Source organism: Miniopterus schreibersii (assembly GCF_964146895.1).
Source record: "Miniopterus schreibersii genome assembly, chromosome: 6".
NCBI classification, from domain to species: Eukaryota; Metazoa; Chordata; class Mammalia; order Chiroptera; family Miniopteridae; genus Miniopterus; species Miniopterus schreibersii.
In genome coordinates, this window is record NC_138107.1 from 26,527,183 (window position 1) to 26,547,767 (window position 20,585).

At 36.2% G+C, this 20,585-nt stretch overlaps 1 protein-coding gene across 1 annotated transcript in view; it reads right to left on the reverse strand.

Moving 5' to 3' along the window:
* Positions 1-20,585, reverse strand: part of EYS (eyes shut homolog) — a gene marked incomplete at both ends in the record, with an annotated part of 1,105,706 nt that overhangs the window by 206,926 nt on the left and 878,195 nt on the right. The window contains 3 exon segments of the mRNA XM_081140616.1: positions 2,707-2,834; positions 2,838-2,856; positions 13,649-13,817. Coding sequence (XP_080996742.1) covers positions 2,707-2,834; positions 2,838-2,856; positions 13,649-13,817 — 316 coding nt within the window.

The window sequence follows — 20,585 nt, forward strand, 5'->3', positions numbered from 1 at the left end:
ATTCAGTATACAAGACAGAGAGAGAAGGTAACATAACTGGACAGATAGGGGTAAAGCAAAAGGCAGTCATACATCAAAGGATGTACACAAAAACAGAATCAGGAGCCTCAATGTGTGTCTTTCTACATTTCCCACCCCCCTGCAAGGAACATTTTCTCGTGTATATTGTATCTTGTTGCTCCAAACTTCTAAGATATTTTATTTTGTCAATTACCTTATTTTTCTATGCATTAACACTTTCTACTAAACTAATAATTCCAATAGACAACTAAACAAACTAAACATGCTCAAATCTCTTTTATATTACATTTTTTCCCCTCTTAACTCCCCCCCCCCCCCCCAGTTACCCTCTTACCTCTTTTTACACCTTCATAGTTAAACTTTTGGAAAGAGTGGTCTACACTTGTTATTTGAACTTTCTCTAATCTGGTTTCTAACTCTATCCCCTTACAATGAATTCTTCAGGTTATGTGGATAGTTCAATGGACTATCAGAGCATTTGATAAACCTTTCCATAGCCCTCCCTGAGACCCCACCCCTTTTGTTTGCCTCCTGCTGCTCTAGCTACTTCTCCTCAGATTTTATAGCTTCAGCTTCCTCTACTCAGTCCTTAAATGTTAGCTACTCAAGAGTTATTTTAAAAAATAAGTTCTTATCAATCAGGCTACAGTATTTTATTGTTAAGAACCCTTAAATATAAGAGAAATTCTATTAACATTCATACAATTAAAAACGACCTAATTCACATGCTTTTGTTCTAGGCAATTTTTTCTACTCACTCTGTACTTTCATCCACATTCAAGGTTTCAGTTCCCATCGGCACACTGACTCATAAATTTATATTTCCTATCTAGACTTCTCCTCTGAGGTCTACATTCATGTATTCAACATGCAAACTCCACTTCATGTTTCATAGGCACCTTCATCTCATCATGCTTAAGCCTGAACTCACAATCTTCTCTATCAAGCCTTCTTGCATTGTTTGTTATCTCAACAAATAATAAAACCTTCTATCCAGTGGTAAGACAGAAAATAAGTATTCATTTTTGACACCTCTCTCTTTTCACTTCTGGTATTAATCAGTCACAATTTTACTCTTAATTTTATTTTAAATCTGTGCCATTGTTTGTTTAAAATGATTATATTATTTAAAATGATGACAATATCAATAGAAATCCCTTTTAAATTGTTTTCTAAGTCATTCAACTTCTCCTCTGTCTCTTTTTTTTTTTGGATCAACTGCTAACCTTTGTAAAAGAGATGACTGAAATTGGAATAAGCCCATTGCTCTGAAAGTTTGTTTTATCTGTACAGAACTCAGTGTTCCAAAAAGGTATGCCTAATTTATGAATAATAATTTCTTTACTTTAGGGTAATTTCATTGCCTTCTTGTCATAATCAACTGAGTTACTCAGCCTAGACACCTCATCTCTTCCTTTATTCAGACATTTATTGAGCAACTTTCCCTCTGATGCCCTGGCTAAGTGCATTAAAAATAAGTAAGATACTGTCCCTGCCTTTATAAGGAGTTTCCATTTTCAGGCTGGTGTCAATTTCCTTGATTTCATTTTGAGATTGATGCAGACCCAGGAAAAGTTTATTTGATTTATACAACCTTCATAGGTTAGCCAAGATTCCTGCCGATCAGACAAACTTATCCAACTGTCATATAACATGTAAACTCAGATACAAAATGCTATTTTTAACTGAGAAACAGTTAACTTTAGAGACCATAATTGCTAGATTGCTATACTGATGAAGAATTTTAAATTGTTGGTTGCTATGTGAACATTTCGTTCAGTAATGCCCTTGGGATGTGACCACTGCATTTAGCCATTTCTCTCTCCTGAGATTTCCTTAATCTGAAGCATGAACTAATTTCAAGACTGCCTTCCAAAATGTATATGTTCCAGGAAGATATCTCCATTTAATATTCTTTTTTTTTCTACTGGATTTCCCTTTTCTGTGCAGAGTCAATGCCCCTCCCCGCAATTCCTAACAGCTGTACTCTTTTCATTCAACAGATATTTTGTTAAACAATTGAACTTCATCTCAGCTTTAACTGACACCCAGACTCTTTATTTATTTGTTCCATTATATTTTTAAAAAATTAATCCCTTTTGTGTTCAATTCGATTGTATCAAATTATATCTTAGTTTAACTTGTAGTTTACCCCACTACCTTGCAGGACATTTGATCTTGTCTAAAACATCCACCAAGATGAGACATCTGGTCCAGGTCAAATGGCCCTTAGTTCAAATAGCCCATAACATTTATGTATGCTTGCAGGTTACAGAACTAATACATTAAAAAAAATTTTATCATGTTTTATTGTTCCAATAACTGTGTTGTGGCTGCACTGCTAATAATAACCCTTCTTACCTCGGTAACTGGTAGTAATGGCACTTGGGTTAAGGAGATGGGTTGGGTTTGAAATCTTGCAGAAAAGTGGGATTATTAACTATGCACATTTTGGATGGGACCACCACTTAAGGAGCTTTTGGCCTCGACCAAATGTCTCTGTGGACGTTTTGGACAGGACCAAATGTCCACTAATCCTCCACCAAACTGGAAAAAAAATTAGCAAAACAATTTTCAGATGAACCTTTTTGTCTTTCTGCATTGGGGTGACTATTATACATATAAACAATATTTAAAAAATAAGGTTCAGCACCATAGTTCAAAAAATTACTGTGGAGTACTTACCGTATGGTGATAGGGACAGATGCGTTTGTGCTAATGCTATAATTAGCAGAGAGAGTCAAGCTATTTTGGGAACTTCCACATCCATATTTAACTGTGGGTCTTCCTTCCACAAGAAATAAATGAAGAAATCATTGTCCAAAATTCTTCTCACTACCTTTAAGAACAAAATTACATTAAATTAATGAGAAACGTAGATTTATTATATTCGGTAACAATCATTCTTTCAACAGAATCTTTGCCTTCAGGGAATTACAATTTGGTGAGATCATAGGAGTATTATTAGATAATTATTCAATGTAACAGTACTATATTAGAAATACACATTAGTTTCCACAGGCTGAAAATAGCATAATATTAACAGCATTAACTTGACATGAGATTTTCTTCTGACTCTGTTTACTAATAGATAGATGACCTTAACTATTCTGAGCCTCAGTTTCCTCATATATTAGAATGAGATAATGAGAGCAACTAATTATTAGAACTACTGTGATGATTAAATAAAATAATGAAATAAATATTGCCTGGCTCCTACTGAATATTGAATAAGTTGACTTATTACTATTTATATTTTAATTTTAATCTTTCATAAAAACAGAAATGATAAATTATAAGGAAAAAAAAGAAACAGCCTCACTTTCTCCAGCCCACCCTCCATCTCACTTTGATGTACTTTGCTATCATTTACATGTCCACATACAAATATTTTTATAGGCTGATTTTATTTCTTAAAATAATGAAATAATGTAATAAATAGTTTTATTCATCTTTTTCTGTTCACTTAACAATACATTTTAGATATTTTCCCATGTAAGTACATAAATTTCTTTAAAAAACATTCTTGATTGGGGTATAACTCATACAGAAAAATCACAAATTTTAACCATAGAGGTCAGTGAATTATCCCAAAGTGAATCTGCTCACGCGAACACCACCAATTAAAGATAAAGAACATTATTTACACTGTCAGACGTCCTATCAATCACCACTTCTTTCTTTCCTCCAACAAAAGTAACCACAATCCTGACATTTAACAGCTAAGGTTATTTTGCCTGATTTTAATGTTCATATTAGTGGATCATACCATATATATTCTTTTGTGTCTATTTGCTTTTTGCTCAATATTGTGTTTAAGAGATTGCATTCATGCTAGTTTATTAATTTTCATTGCTTTAATAATCTATAATGAACACTCACAATTCAGTTATTCCTTTTTCTGTAGATGGCCACCCCCTCCCAGGTTTTGGTTACTATGAATAACGCTGCTATGACAACCTGGTATGTGTCTCCGTTGTGCATATAACTGGGAGGTGAATTGTTCTGTGAATATGAATGTGATTTAGTAGCTATTGTGAATTTTTCAAGTGATGTTTTGAATTAACTTCTTACCAGCAGGATATATGACAGTTACAGCTGATCCATATTCTTACCATCACTATTCTGTGTTTATTATTGTAGATTTAATTTTCTTCATATTAAGGAAGTTGAACATGTTTTCACGCTTAGTGGCTATTTTGATATCTCTTTCTGTGAAGTTTCAGTTTGTGTTTCTTGCTCATATTTGTGTTTGGTTGTTTTTTACCCTTATCGATTACAGAGTTATATCAGTGTATATATCTAATATTTATGTCTACATACATACATATGTATGCGTATAGGATGCAAGCTCTTTGTAAACCATATATATTGAAAATATCTTCTCTAATTCTGTAGACTGTCTTGCCAATATCTTAAGGACAAATTTTGATGAACATATGTTCTTAATTTCAGTGTAGGAAACAATTTTATCAATTGTGATTATAATTAGTAGTTTTTATGTCATCTATTGGATAAAATAACAGTATTAAAGATTCAATAATAAAATACGAGTAGCAAAGAACATCATAAAAGTGGTTGAAAAGTCACTCTTTTGAGATCCTCCTAAATGTCCTTTACTAGAGTCCACTCAACCCATCCAGGTTTTTATCACACTTCTGAGGACCTGAGCTGTACTAAAACCCCAATTAGCCTTGGGCTTGGCAGAAGGAAATGAAGCTTCCCCATTTCTGCCTCTCCTGAGATCCATTAGCAGTTTTTTGAATTTCTACTCTGAGTGTTTTCCTTTATTTTTCCCATGACTTTCTATTCAGTTTCTTAGTCTGCTTTTCTCTGAATTTGAAAGCATAATTAACAATTTTTAGTATTATTTTTGACTTAAAAAAAATTGGGGTAGGGCTTTGGGGGCACATTTAGAAACATAAAACTTTGTACTAGCATCTCATGTTTTCTCCCTTGGATACAGAAAAGATTCTATCATAAAATGGCATAAGATTGTTTTTCATTCTTGAATTGTTGGCTTGCTCTCTACTCCTATCCTTTCAGGGAAAAAACGGTGGTTCATTTTGTTATGCACTAAGGGAATGTTTGTTATCCTACTCCCTCCCACTATTTCTACCCAGAAGTCCATAATACTTAATATTTTTATAAGTTGTGTTATGTTACCATTTCAGACTCATATTTTTTAGATAAGACTTAGAAATGCAGTACACCGGATGGAGTAGAACATTTAGGTCAGGCTGTTGTGCCATATGTACAAGGTTTGTTTTTCAAAGCTTCAAAAACTGAATTTGAAAAAATGATTATACACATTAAACAAGGTGTATGCAGTGCCATGCAAGAATACATTATTTTTAAAGGAAGATCAACCACTAAAATCAATGACAGGGATGAAGAGTCTTATCCAAGTATAGCAAGATGCCATTATGAACCACAGCTACCCTGGAATATAGTACATGGAAAGGCTGCTTTAATAAAGGTAATAGGAGTGAAAATGAAAATACACAACTAAGCTTAGTTCTCTCTATAGCCTGCTATTATATAGTAACAGTTTCTGACCCACCATACTATTTATTCTATTAATAAGCTATTTCTTGTTTATATAATAACACTTTTAAATGAATTCAAAGTATTTTGCTGATAGTATGTGACAGTAGGCAGGGAAAGGAAGACCCCTGGCTACTGATGTATCTGCATGATTCCACAGCAAATATTTTCCCACTTCGGGGAAAACAGGTCATATTGTTTGATGACTTTTTCACTTTTGAATCAACTGACTTTGTGTCACAAAACCTAGATTCTGCAATAAGAGAAACACTATGAATAACCACTCAGGAGGAATTCTTTGGTTTTCACAAACAGTGCTAAAGACTTATATTTTCAAACACAGTTACAAAGAAAATCATTTTATTTTAGAATTGAAAAATTAGTGGCAATAGTAAAATAGAAAGAAAATACAGGATTTTCAAAATAGAATTACTAAAGACAATTATAAGCAATGACTACTCTAAGATAGACATATATTTTTATATTAAGTTTTATGGGTTCCACATGCCACATTAACTTTAGTTCAACATTATTCATTACACCCAAAGACATCAAGCAAATGTTAATCTCTTTCTGATATTAACACACACACACACACACACACACAGGGTGGGGCAAAAGTAGATCTATAGTTGTTCGTATGGGAAATAATACAATAATTAATAAATAATAATAATAATAATACAAGAATAAACTTTTACATACTCACAGCTATAAACTTACTTTTGCCCACCCTGTATAAGATTATAGACATACATATACACACACACACACACACACACACACATATATGGCAAATGTGAAAAGCAGTGTCTCTTTCCCATAATATTCCAATTTGTACTGCCTTTGGACAGGACTTGAAAGCTCTAGAAGAGCTCATTATTAAGCCATTGAAGAAAGTCATCCTGTTGTTTCACTGAACAGATGCTCGATGCTGCATTAGTAAAGAAGTGTGAACCTACCCTTTTTTGAAACAATTTTTATGCTTTTAGACTGTGTATTAACTTTTTTCAATAAATCATTTATGTTGTGAGTTCTCTGAATATTTATCCAGAAAATATTTTGAAATTCTGCAAGGTTTATAATTCTCAAATTTTATTTATCCTGATGAAATCATTGATTGTATATATATATATATTTTTAATACTCACCTGAGTATATTTTTTCCATTGCTTTTCAGAGAGAGTGGAAGGGGGAGAGAGAGAGAGGGAGAGAGAGGGAGAAAGAGAGAGAAACATCAATGATGAGAGAGTCATTGATCAAGCCCACAACCTGGGCATGTGCTCTGACCAGGAATCGAACCCTGATCTCCTGAATCCTAGGTCGACGCTCAACCGCCGAGCCATGCCTGGCCGGGCTCCTAGGCAACTTTTTAAAAATTTTGCTTTGCTTGGGTATTGCATTGGGTTGTAGAGCATGGAAAGTTCCCACTTCATTGAAATACTGAAGATAGAGTATTTATGATTTATATTGCTATATGGTTTACCATTTCAATTAGAAATGGATATTTTCTTCATTTGAACTACTGTAATGACTGCTCCCAAATATCAATGACAATTTGATTTAAGATCCTGTATAAATAAACATTCAGAAGAGATTCATCAGTTGATCATCAGTTTGAGTTAAAATGAAGTTCAACATCATTCCTTACAAAATGGGGAGTGATTAATACAGATAATATGTTTATTAAATCATGTACATAGTGGACATATTTATAAATTTCCATAAAATAACATGAATTTCTACCATCTTTCATAAAAGAAATAACACCATACATTTATATGGCACTTCGCGTTTTTCAAAAACACTTTTATGTACATTTTTTCAAACACTGTGAACTCGATAATAAAAATTATATTTGCATTATTTACGGTCAAACGAAATTATAGAAAGGTTAATCGATTTACCCAAGTCGAACAGTTAGCGCGCACTGACTTGGGTTCAAGTCTGCCCTCGGGCACCTGCCGACATTGCGATTGGCCTGCGGCAGCAGCTGGATGGCCCGGTCATCGCTGGGGCTGCCTTGCGGCATGTCATAAACACTGCTCTCCGAGCCTGCGCCGAGCTCCCTACAGAACCCACGTGGTTTGCTGCAGCTTCAGCACTCCTCTCTCCCGGCTCTCCTTCAAGGTCTGCATTTGTACATAGTAGCAGCGACCCCAGCAGCCGCCTTAGCAGCAGCTGCGCAAGGTTCATCGCGTCTTAGGGTGACAGTGGCAGTGTGAGCAGCACATACTCGGGAGTGACCAGGGTGAGCTGGCTGGCCGGGGGAAGGAGGGCAAGCAGAGACGCTCCGAGGGGCACCGAGGGATGCGCGGCAGCCCGGCCGGCATGATTAATTACTGCCACAAGCTTATTACACGCTGCTGCAGACTGGCTTCTGGGCCAGTTTCTAAAATTGATAGAGAGCATGTTTTAATTTTTCCTAGCCTGTTAATTTTGTTTAACCGGTTTAAAAAAACTGTAATACAAGACTCTCTTCATTTGGGTGAAACGGGTAAAATGAAAACAAAAAATTACACCAATTTTCTATCCCACTACTTGACGTTTATGAATCCAGGATTTTTTATAGTTTAATTGTTCTTTCCCTGAATAGATATGTCTCAAATGGATGTAACACGAACGACATATCGTATCCTGGGCCTCTAATTTCCGTGTTCCTACCGGGCGAGTTATAAGGGAGGAGAGATTAAAGCATTATCTGAATCAGACTTTTAGCACTTGCTTCATGTTGCCCTGGGCCAAACACTGTTCTAAGCACACTGAATGTGTTCTCTCTCTCAATCCGTGTAACAACTCTTTGATATCTTTGGTGGCATTATTATTGATATTATTCCATTTTACAGAAACTGAGGCACAGAGACATTAAGTAACTTGCCCAAAAGGCAGAGCTAAGTAGTCCAGTTTGAGAAGTTTTTTTAAAAAAATACATTTTTATTTATTTTAGAGAGAGAGGAAGAGAGAAAGAAACATTGATGTGAGACAGAAACAGTGATCAGCTGCCTCCTGCAGGCCCCTTATTGGGGATCAAGCCCACAACCTAGGCATGTGGCCTGACCCGGAATCGAACTGGCGACCTTTTTTGCTGCTGCACAGGATGATACTCAACCAACTGAGCCACACGAGGCAGGGCAAGAGAAATTTTCTTAATCACCGGTTTATACTGTTCTTGAGATGGTCATGGCAGCAATTTCAATCCTTGGCTGAGTTCGTTTGTCTTTGCGCTTCCCTCTGCCTACCAGGAGCTAGCTCGTGCCTCACTAGGTCATTCCCCTATGTAATTACATCAGAAGCAGACTTGTGTCTCTCACTGACTTATTTCTTCGTAAAGTTCAGTCATAAAAATAGGGTCTAATTGTTCTTAACACAATTGCTCTGTTTCAAGAGAAGTTTAATGAATCATATCATTCTAGGTCAGGGGTTGGCAGACTGTGACCTTTGGGCCAAATTCTGCCGTTGTCTGGTTTTGTAAGTAAAGTTTTTTTGGGAACACGGTCACACTCATTTATTTACTTTTGTCTATGACTGCTTTCATGCTCTACTTGGCAGAGTTGAATAGTCGTGACAGAGAATGTGTGGCCTGCAAAGTTACTTACTCTCTGGCCATTATAGAAAAATTTGCAACCCCTTTTCTTCTCCTGATCAAGTACACCCAGGAAAATAATTATCTTTGATTCAATTTACATATTGACCAAACTCTTGAAATCTGTACCCCTTTCTTCCTACTTATCAGAGGAAGAATGTATAACAATGTTTAATAAAATAATTTCCTAAATAAAGTCTTAATGCCTATCAATTTTTCATCACAACCATCAAAGTTAGTACCTCACAAACAAAACTTTAAGAAGTGTTTTAATCAAGTGCTTACTCTACATGAGGCAAGAATGGAGTCCTAAGGAGATTGGGAATAGAGTGTGAAACACAGTCTAGATTATGAGGAGTTCCCTATTTAGTAAAGACAGTTAAGCACAGATTCCTGCTCTAAGCAATTTCTCTACTCAGCCCCAGTTCTTAATAGATACTCCCAATATAAGACCTGGCATGGTCAGCTTTCTTATAGTATCGTGTACACAGCATCTCTCTGCTAAACAGTGAGAAATGGGGTACACATCATCTCTTATCCATCTTTGTATTTCTCACAGTGCTTAGCAGAGTGTGGTGCACTTTCCAGGCACTCAGTAAGAATTTGTTGAATTTGACTTGTGCTGTCATTAGAAAGATAAGATAAAATAAAAAGCAATCTCTACATACCTAGTGAATGGCAATGTATGAATTCATCATCCATGCTTTCAACCCTACTTCCTCCCATATTCATCTAAAACAAGCTCCACTGGGAGCTAGCTAGTAAGAAAGGACAAAGGTACCCCCAACATTTTATGGTGGGCATTGTAAAACTGCTTAAAACAACCGAACAGATTTTCAAAAAATTTTATCTTTCAATTATAGTTTACATTCAATATTATTTTGTATTAGTTTCAAGTATGCATCATAGGTTAGACAATCATTTGCTTTACAAAGTGATCCCCCCGATATTTCAAGTACCCCCCTGGCACCATACATAGTTATTACAATATTACCGACTATATTTCCCATGCTGTACTTTACATCCCCTTGACTATCCTGTAACTACCAATTAATACTTCTTAATCCCTTCACCTTTTCCCCCCAAGCCCTGTGTCACCCATCAGTCTGTTCTCTGTATATATGGGTCTGTTTCAATTTTGTTTTTTAGATTCCACATATAAGTGAAAACGTATGGTATTGGCCTTTCTCTATCTGACTTATCTCACTTAGCATTAATGCCCTTACTATTTGCGACAGATGTTTTTTTCCTGTAAGAAAAGATGCTTTTTAATATGTCAGAAACACTGTGGGATTTTATTGGCCTTGGCATAAATATCTAATGAAGATACTCTGTATTCTGCTGAGATTCATTTTGTAGAGAAAGGCAGATGTTAGATTCTTTGGATTTAATTTGTTTTCTTTAGTACTATCAGAAATCTCTTCTCTTAGCCCCCCCCCCCAAATGCACAAAAAAGGAGGGCCCAATAATCCTACTTGTTCTATTTATTCCTACCTGGAATAAATACCTAAAACTAGTCCTTCTACTACTTTCTTAAATACACACATAAAATAATATCGAGATTGCTTCTGAGTCTCCTTCTCCTGCTGGAGCTGCTCATGTAATTTGCCTCCTGTATCTTGGTCAGATGTCTGCTCCTAATTCTCAAAGATCACACACTTCCAAAGGGCATGCTTACTTCTTTCCAGAGAAGCAGCGCAGAATGGATTCCGCTACATGGTAATGCGGCCCACGACGAAACCTCCTGATTGATACTGCTTGCTGAATAGAGCTCATTTTCTGAAAGTGTACCTACAGAGTTTCGTGTGGTGTCATCCCGTCTCCTGTGACCTATCGGTAGCTCCTTTGACTGGGTTTCAGAATTGTGAATTGGTTCAGTGGCAGATTCAAAAAGCTTCCTTTTCATCCTGACTGCTGTCCTCAGAGCCGTTTCTCTCCCACAGGGCGTTCTTTTTTAAACTATCTTTTCTAAGGGTTTTTACTATAACCCCATAGGGATTCAAGTTTTATCTTCCGATTTTTCTTTTCAACATCAATTAGTTGGAGAGGCAAACTGAGAAAAGATAAATCTACGGTTTTGAACTAGGAAGGTAATTCAAAGCTGACATTGGCTTATGACCTGCTCTCCTTTCCCCTTTAATATTTGATGACACAAAATACGAATGTACAATACATGTTTGTAGAATGGAATTGAGCTTTTACGGAAATGTTCAGGAATGGAAAAAATGGCAAAGTAAAAAAACCATGAACCAAACCAAAAACAAACAAACAAAAAATAAAAACCCAGACAAAAATCAACCTCTAGACTCTAGAGTGAAACATCTGTTTTAATTCCCTCACTCCTTTTAATTGCTCCTACACATAATATACTGATGTCAAAGGAAAGAAAATTAGCTCTAAGTCAAGTTAAGGGACACCTTTTAAAAACTGTGGGTGTCTAACTGGATCACAGAAGTCTTTGCGTCCATCTCTTGTGAGGCTTCTATGAGTCTGGCAAATTTCAAGAGGAGTTAAAGCAGCAACCCCATGGAACAGTCTACTGAGGTATTCCCAACAGTGTGGGATTGAATGACCACTTTAAAATGAACAACAAAAAATGCTTTATAGACAAAACTATTTCTTCCATTCATAGGCTATAAAAGTCCTGTGAGTAAACAGCCTAGATGTATTCAGTGCTGTGACAACGATGTAAGACAAGGACAGGGTTAGGGAAGAATTACCATGGCACTGTTTTTTTTTTTACTAATAATTTCTAGTTTAATTTTTTTGGTAGGTCAATGGATATGAAAGGCAGAAATAATCCTATGGCACTAATACCAGCTTGGGTTTCTATTGGTTTAAATTAAAGAACCAACTTGAGCAGGGTGTATATATGCGTGGCATGTATTTCTACGGCCTTCAAAAAGAGCACATTGAGTGGCGGTATGGACATGAGCCAGGACCAAGGACCCAGAGGAGGAGAATTCCCAGAGGCTGGCTGCTTCTTTGGCTAGGAGCTGTTTTTAGTTGGTAAAAACACACTTTCCACAAGGAAACACCTTCTAATTCTATATGACTTAAAGGAATTGCAGAGCCAGAAAATCATTTTGCTTTGTGGCTTTAAATGATTATGTTTGTGTCTTTTGTTCTGTTCAGTTTTGTTTTGTTTCCCCTGAAATGCACCATTACTTCCAAATTTCATGGTCGTCTACCACCATTTAAGTTTTGAATATAAAAACAAGTTTTCCTTTTTAAAATCTTCTCTCTCTCTTTTAACATAAATAAATCAGACATTCTAAAGCTATCATTTAAACATGAGTGCTTACATTCCTGGGAAATAAATAATGCTGGCCTAGTTCTGACAAGTTAGTTTCTTTCTAAAATATAAATTCTCAGTTTTAACTTAATGTTCAAAACTTCTGATATAACCAGTTTTCCAAAAGTGCTTCTTTTAGACATTTTACTCAAAGTCAAATGATAAAAAGATTTTAATTTTGTTTAGAAAGTACAGAATGATGAATCGATTTTGCAAAGTATTTCAAAGTAGAGGAGAAAATGATTTGGGAAATAATGAGTTGCCCTGCAGTAGACAATCTATCCAAAAAGACATTACACCTCCAATATAGGGAATTGTTAAAACTATTGTGCATTCGTTTCAAAAGAGATAAAACAATTATCACATTTGCACTACTGCAAGTAATACACTTAGTAACGTTCGGCCACAGAAGAGGACCATAAATTCTGGTTACAGAGATCCTTGTGAGCATATTGTGTAATGTAGAAAACGCTGGATATAGAGGCATTTCCTTAAACAAAGGAAATGCTCCTTTTTTTAAAAAAAAAATGAGCTAACTAAGATAATGCTAAAAGAGTGATAGGAATTTCCCCAATTGTCAAATGAATCCCACTCTGGAATGATTTTTTCCAAGTTACCAAGTATCGAATGCAATTCATATTTAGTGATTTATATTATAAAAATATGCTCTGGCCCTGGCTGGTGTGGCTCAGTTGGTTGGGCGTCATCCCATGCACTGAAAGGTTGCTGGTTCGATTCCTGGTCAGGGCACATGCCCAGGTTGCAGGTTTGATCCCCAGCAGGGGGTGTGCAGGAAGCAGGGAATGGGTTTCACTTTCACATAGATGTTTCTCTCTCTCTTTCTCTCTCCGTCTCCCTTCCCCTCTCTCTAAAAAATAAAAAAAAAAAATCTCTAACAAAAATGCTCTGAAACATTTGGAGCATTTATATTTTACTGCAATAGCTATATGCCATCAAATTCGTATGCTTGCTGATTCTTCCTGGTTCAGAGCCTGTCTGTAAGTCACGCTCCATTGACTGACTCATAAATTAAAGAAAGTTTCAAAGAAAACTAGAAAGAAACAAGATTTTTTTCTTTTGGTAATGCTTCATGCACTAGGCTAGAAAAGTTTCCCCATAATATTTAAATGAATAATTCATTGATTCAATAGGTTAACACTTGAGAAAGAAACATAACCCATAGGAGGTCAAACATTTAATACTCACTATAGAGAATGGTCCCATTCAAAGTGTTTGTTTTTATAGTCAAGTAGATGGTAATAATTCTGTTATGTTCCTTCCCCAGGACAAACTTCCACTCATTTAGGGTTGCAAAAAAAGGCAGTTCTAAGTAGGAATTCCTGTTGAAAGATGGAAAAAATAAACCTGCATCTAATAAAAAAAACTCACGTTAATATATTCTGATATATTATTGTATTGCTAATCAAGCAGATGAGAACATAATGTTAATAGTTAGCATTCATTTAAAAAGATAAAAACTGATATTTACAAATATTATTTAGTCCCAATTTTAAGAAATTTAGATATGTAAGTACAATAAGTTTGTAAAGTTATTGTCTCATATAATTAACCACCAGTCTAGAGGAAATGACAAAGCAAGAATCTAAATTTTTTTGTTCACGCATGAGCTTTAAAGGTGGATAAACACCCTGAAATTGTATGAAGAAAATCTGTGTCCCTGCATATGTGAAATAATAGTTTTCATTAGATTTTTAATATTTCCTGTGGTACAAGTGGCTGGACATCAAATTAATACACTTAACATCGATAAAGTTTATTTGATATAATCAAACCTCAATAAAAAAAAAACAACCCAGTGACACAAAAAGATTAGAAAATCGTCACATTATTTTTATTAACAGTCATTAATATTTAGTGTCTTTCACTGATATATATTTTATAAGGAGTATTACTATACTATACAAGGTTTTTAACAATTTTTAGGGCTATCCTTTTAGAATTCTTAATCTTTGATTAATCTCAAAATCTTGAGACATAAATTTTAAAAAGTATTTCTTTTACTGTCATGTTTAGATCTATGGACTTGGTACACTGAACAAGTGTATTACATAAGATCTTGAAAATACTTTATTTTTTTGTCTCTCTCACAATGGGAAAGTTTTCTCTGCCTCTGGGTGAAAAATTGGCAACCCTATGAGTCGTACTTTCTTTCTAAGTGATACAATAATTAAAAAACCAAATATTCAGTCTAAGAAATTTATCAACATTTACATTTTCCTTCATAGATATGATTTCCCCTGCCCCTCTTCACCAGTCAAAGCCTGTAGAGTACCCGACACCTGTTGTCTGTCTTGAGGGGCAGGAAGAAGCTGGTTTTTATTCTTTTTCTCTTCTTACCACCTCCCCTTTAGGCTAGCTGCTGTTTCGGACCTTTCTAGCTTTAAATGGGAGAAGACAAGGTGCAGTGGAAAGAAAGAAGTAGAGTAAAGGAGAGCTACTAGAGTTGGTGATTAATATTGTAAGCAGGCCTCTTGCTCTCTAGGAATAGCAGATGTTTGAAATGGTAGGAATATCAGATAAAATACAGGATGCTCAGTTAAATTTCAATTTCAAATAAACAACAAATACTTTTTTTAGTAGATTTCATGCAATGTTTGAAACATAATTGTACTAAAAATGATTTGTTGTTTATTTGAAATTCAAATTGAACGGAGTGTCCTCTATATTTAGGTGTTAAGCTGTTAAATCTGGCAACCCTATGACTCATGAGGATTTGTTCAATCTTAAGAAACACTTTGCCAACTCCAATTCCTAGCACGTGTGCTATATATAGCCTGTCTTTGGTTTGTCACTCTTAACTTGGTCCCATTCTGATTTTTCACATTATGTACAGACTCCTGCTGTTGACAACCACTTTCTTGTGTCAAAGAAAAAGTTGCACTGGACAAAGTTAAACAGGCAAGAAAGAGTTTATTTGAGGCTAATGCAACAGTGGAGAGAGGCCAGAATTCAGTCTTTGCTCAACTTCTCTGAAACAAAAGGTATGAGAGTTTTTAAGAACTGAGGTAAAGGGATCATAGGCTACCTGTTTTGCTAGTTGGCCTTACCCCCCAAAACTTAAACTTTCTCTTATCTTTTTTGCAAAGTGTTGACTCTATTACAGATCTCCCCCATTGCCCCTTCTTTGCTTCCCTCCACCCTGCCCCCGCCCCTCCTAAGCCTTCACCACATTATTGCTTATGTCCATGGATTATGCACATGTATCTCATATATATGCATATATATCTCATCTTCATTACAGGAGGTAACTTACAACTTGGAGCAAAGCACCCATTGAAGTCAGGCTCCTAGCCTCCCACAGACACTGGGTGACAGGGCCACTATTTTGATTACATTTGAAAGAGATGGCTCCCGGTCCTGCAGAAAGACATTCCAGGGCTGTGAAACTGGCAAAAAGCTTTCAAAAAGATTTACATGCCAAAGGAGCCAAAGAAAGAATTTACAATGGAAAATTTTCTTAAGTAAATTCTCTAAGAAAAGAAAGGGCAGAATCCTAGAGTCCGGAAGAAGCCTGTCTGTCTAAAATTTGGTCAAGCTGAGGGGAATGTTAACATGGTCTTGGCACCTGACTAGAAAAACCACTAGAGCAGAATGTAAAATGACTGGCGAAATCTAGTTCATGGGAAACACTCCTACATTCCCTGTCCTACTGTCTGTGAGGGTATAATTTTCACAGTCTTCTCTCTCTTTCCCTCACCTCCCCCAACACACACACACACACACACACACACACACACACACACACACACACACACACACACACACACGCAGGCTGCTCTGGCTTTCTCAGGTGTGATTGTTGGTCCATAGTGTTTCATGTGATGAGTGGGAGAGGGTGAAGGGTGAGCTGGCCACATAACTTTCTACCAAAGCATTGTCCTCAGAAGTGTGTCTCTAAAACTCCCTCCTCTTCTAATGCTGCCCCTTTTTATTTCAAGAGTATTTCCTAGTTAAATCCATCCTGCTTTTAGGTATGGCACTTCAGTTTCTTTACAGCATTATCCCGGGTCATAAAATAAAGTTTATTTTTAACATCTTGTTAGTATCTATAACTTTGTATTGCCAGCTACAAATAATATAATTTATCTATTAGCAAAGTGCTTGATTTAGGTTGCATGGTAGCACATATTTTATAATTTCTTCTCCTTCTGCACACAATCTTTAACTCCTAGAAATTTACCTAACTGGCTCTTTATTTTACTGGATCTGTTTTTTTTCTCAAAGTGTTTAGGCTTAGTTAGCAAATCCTTCATCAGTGCTAATATGCCTAGAAATCTCTGTAATACCTAATAGTTACTTTTATTAAAACTTTCTCCCCCCTTGACTCTCCTGACAATGTACTACAATTTAATTTGACTGTGTTCTTACTTGCTCTGTAGCATCTTTTCAGAATGTTCTTTCAACCATCCTGTAACACGCAGTTTCCAAAGCTCTGTCCTGGAACATAATTCATCTATGTCTGTTCCAAATCCGATTCTTCTCCATTTTCTTCATCACCGCACTATTCTCCCGGGCTGAGAACCTGAGCGTCATTACCCGCCCGTCTCTTCTCAAACTAGCTGCTGGTTCCTGTCACCTCTTTCTTAGATCAAATCTTGCAACTTTCCTTCTGCTACCACTGCCCTTATTTAAGTTCTCATTTCATTTCAACTCAAGTGTTGGCAACAGCTTCTTTCTAACTGGCCTCCCTTCCTGTAGTGTCCATTAGCTGTCATTGCTGTCATGTCAACGTCACGCACTTGCAACCATCTAAGAACTTCCATACTACGGAATGATTCATTTGCTTATGGAGGAAACTAGGCCCTCCACGATCTTATTTTTCATGTTTCCACACACATACACTTCTACCAGTGAGGTTGAACTACATTTTCTTCTGTGGCCCTACTTGCGTTCACACTGTTCTGTTTGTCTAAAATGCCCTTCCCCATAATCCTAGGTACGTAATAAGACTTCCTTTCATTCAAGGCTCACCTTGAAAATCCTCCCAAATTTGAACTCCCTGTCACATTATAGCTACAACTCTTCTAGTGCATGCCTGTTTTCTACCTTATATTGTAGTTTTTAGAAATTTTGGGTTGAACTGATACAATAGTGTTATGTCCGACAATCAGATCACCTATTTGGTGGAAAGACAATCACTCCAGAGCTGATAATGTAACAGCAAAAGGGACTTTTATTCCAGCTAGCTGGGGTTCGGTCATATCCAACGCAGTGGAATTCTGACTTGAACCCTGATCTAAATTTACAACAAGCTTATATAGGGTTACAGTGAGCAAGCAATCATTGTCCTTGCAAGGGTTGTAAATTCTTCAGGAAGGGTGGGCTCAGGATGTTTCTCAACCACAGGTGCCTGAAGGTTGAGTGCACCTGGTATTTGTCAAACCCACCGGTTTAAGTTAATTCCTGGAACTGCCTCCACCCTCTGCAGTTTACTGAGTCACTCATGTATGCTTTTCGTCCTGCCCCAGGGCCTAGGGGCCTGCCTCTGTCTTGGTGGGTCCTCACAATAGTAAATCTGAATCTGTTACATTGGACAAGGAAGGTAAATTAACTTTAACTAGTATAAATAGAATATTCTAAATAAATGAATTTTGAGAAGACGCTGGAGGCAAATGTGAGTTAAGGGGATGGATTTGCTTTCTTGTGACCAGAAAAGCCCATAACATCGTTAGAGTTGGACCAGATGGAGTAGAATGTTTAATGGATATGGAACTGCACATGCACCATTTTTTAATATATAAGGAGAAAAACCATATGCCAAATCAAGTTAAAATGTAGCTCTATACTGGAGGAAGTTTGGATGACAACTTTGGATGTGGCTATGGCAGAAGAAAATGAAATGGCTCAGATGACAAAGACAACGGACTTTGATTTTAAATTAATAGAATCTTTATCAGATAACTTGTCAACTATTTATTTATTTATTATTATTATTTTTTTAATATATCTTTATTGATTTCAGAGAGACGAAAGGAGAGAGAGAGAGAGATAGAAACATCAACGATGAGAGAGTCATTGATTGAGCCCGCAACCCGGGCATGTGCCCTGACCGGGAATCGAACCCCAATCGCCTGGATCCTAGGTCGACGCTCAACTGCTGAGCCACGCCCGGCAGGGATAACTTGTCAACTATTTAAATGTTGCCTGTCTTGATTCTAGCACGATATAGTTTTAGACACTTTTTCTTCCTATTGCTTTTACCTATATTATTTAGAGTCACTGATGTTTGCATTCACTGAACCAGTATTTATTGAGTGGCTACTACATGCTAGAACTGGTCAAGGAATGCAGTGGCGAGCAAAACAGATAAAGACCTCACCCTCATGAATCTTAAATGCTAGTTTCATGGAAGAAAACCCCAGGTTAGAAGTTGGTAGAATTTATTCTGCTGATGTGGTAGAATTTTTCCTGGGTTCTGGGAAGATATGCCACGGTGCTATTGGCTTAACTATCTTTCCTGACACTTGCTTTCACGGAGGAGCATTAAGCCTATTGTGAGATGTAAGACTAGATAAAAGGGAGAGCCCAGCAAAACCTCTTTCATCTGCCTTCCCATGCTCTTCATTTTCTGGTGGAAAGATCTGTGTCTGAATCCTCTTTGTTCTCCTGTGGCATGACCAGTTTTGTACACTGTAGCAAATATATTCCTGGATAAATACAACTAGAGCCAAAATGATCATTTGTGGTCTTTTTGAAAAACAAAGGACAGAAAAAGTATTCTTTTAACTAAAGTGGGATGAAGAAAGACTATAGAAATTGGGTTCTAGCATTTTTTTTTGTGTGTGGATAAGTAAGCTTTTCACATTATTGATAAATCTGCAGGAAAATTTCTGTAAGAGGATACTCTTTATATAAGGGTTCATATATGAATGCAATTTGGATCCATAATCAAGTTTTACTTATTCTGAGAAGTAGCACACTCACGGAGAGCAGTAAAAATGCAATTTGCTTAAAAAAAAAATGACTTCCACGTGACTTTGCAGGAGCACAGCTATTGTATAATTCAGGCGCACCTGCCTGCTTCCCAGCTCACACACTCCCTGAACCTTTTTTTCAGAGCTGACAGGTTTTATGAAAATTATTACAGGGAACAACAATTATGAACAATAAACATTTGCTATTGAATTGCTTTCTAACCGTATTAATTTTCATTATCATCATGTTTAGTGAATATGTTGAAAAACAGAACTGCCCTGAATGTGGAAAACAAGACTAATTGGGGTTAGGCAGAGTGTTTTCCTGCTGCTTCCAAAAGCCTCTTCAGGCAACGCTTTTGAACACACTCCAGGTTTATTTCTCTTCCAATTATAAAAGGGAAAAAAACCCAGGGTTTTTATATAAAAATATGTACTAAACATCTTACGAAATATGTCACATAGTAGTTCATTAGTGGCTTCTAATTATAACTTAGACATACGTAATGTTTAAATGTCTTAAAAAGGATTATATAGGCTGATCTAATTATATTAACTTATATGGTTAACAAAATTGAAAATCAGCCCTAAATTATGCTACATTAAAAAACCTCCTAGCTCTTAAATTGTCAAAGGACGGTATAAACAAAACCACAGTCCAGATCTTGAAGCACCTTATGTTAAAATATGGGTGAATTTAATTTTTTTCACCCAATATACTTCTATAATATGAATCAGGACCACAGTCAATTAATAACAAAAACTCATTGAAATTTAATCAAGGAGAGCACCATGGAATATTTTATGATAACGAAAAAACAGATGAGATTAGTATCTTTACTCTGAACATAACACAACCGAGCAGCATAAATTTTATTCATTCTGAATAGAAATGGACTCCTTTGTCTACAGTGTGAATTATAATCCCCTCAGTCTAGTATAAAGGTTTTTTTAGGACCTAACCCCCAAAACTGACGTATTAACATACAAATAAACTACAAATATGATGGGCCACAAATTATCCATATACAACTTATTGTAATTCTTGCTACTAGAAGAAACAATATTGTTAGCTACTACTCCTGTACAATGGAAATAGATTTAACTTACTGAATAGAAATAAAAAATTAATACCATTGAAATGTTTTTGTTGAGTCTTTTCTTACTTTTCTCAGAAAGTACATCATACAAATTCTGTGACTAA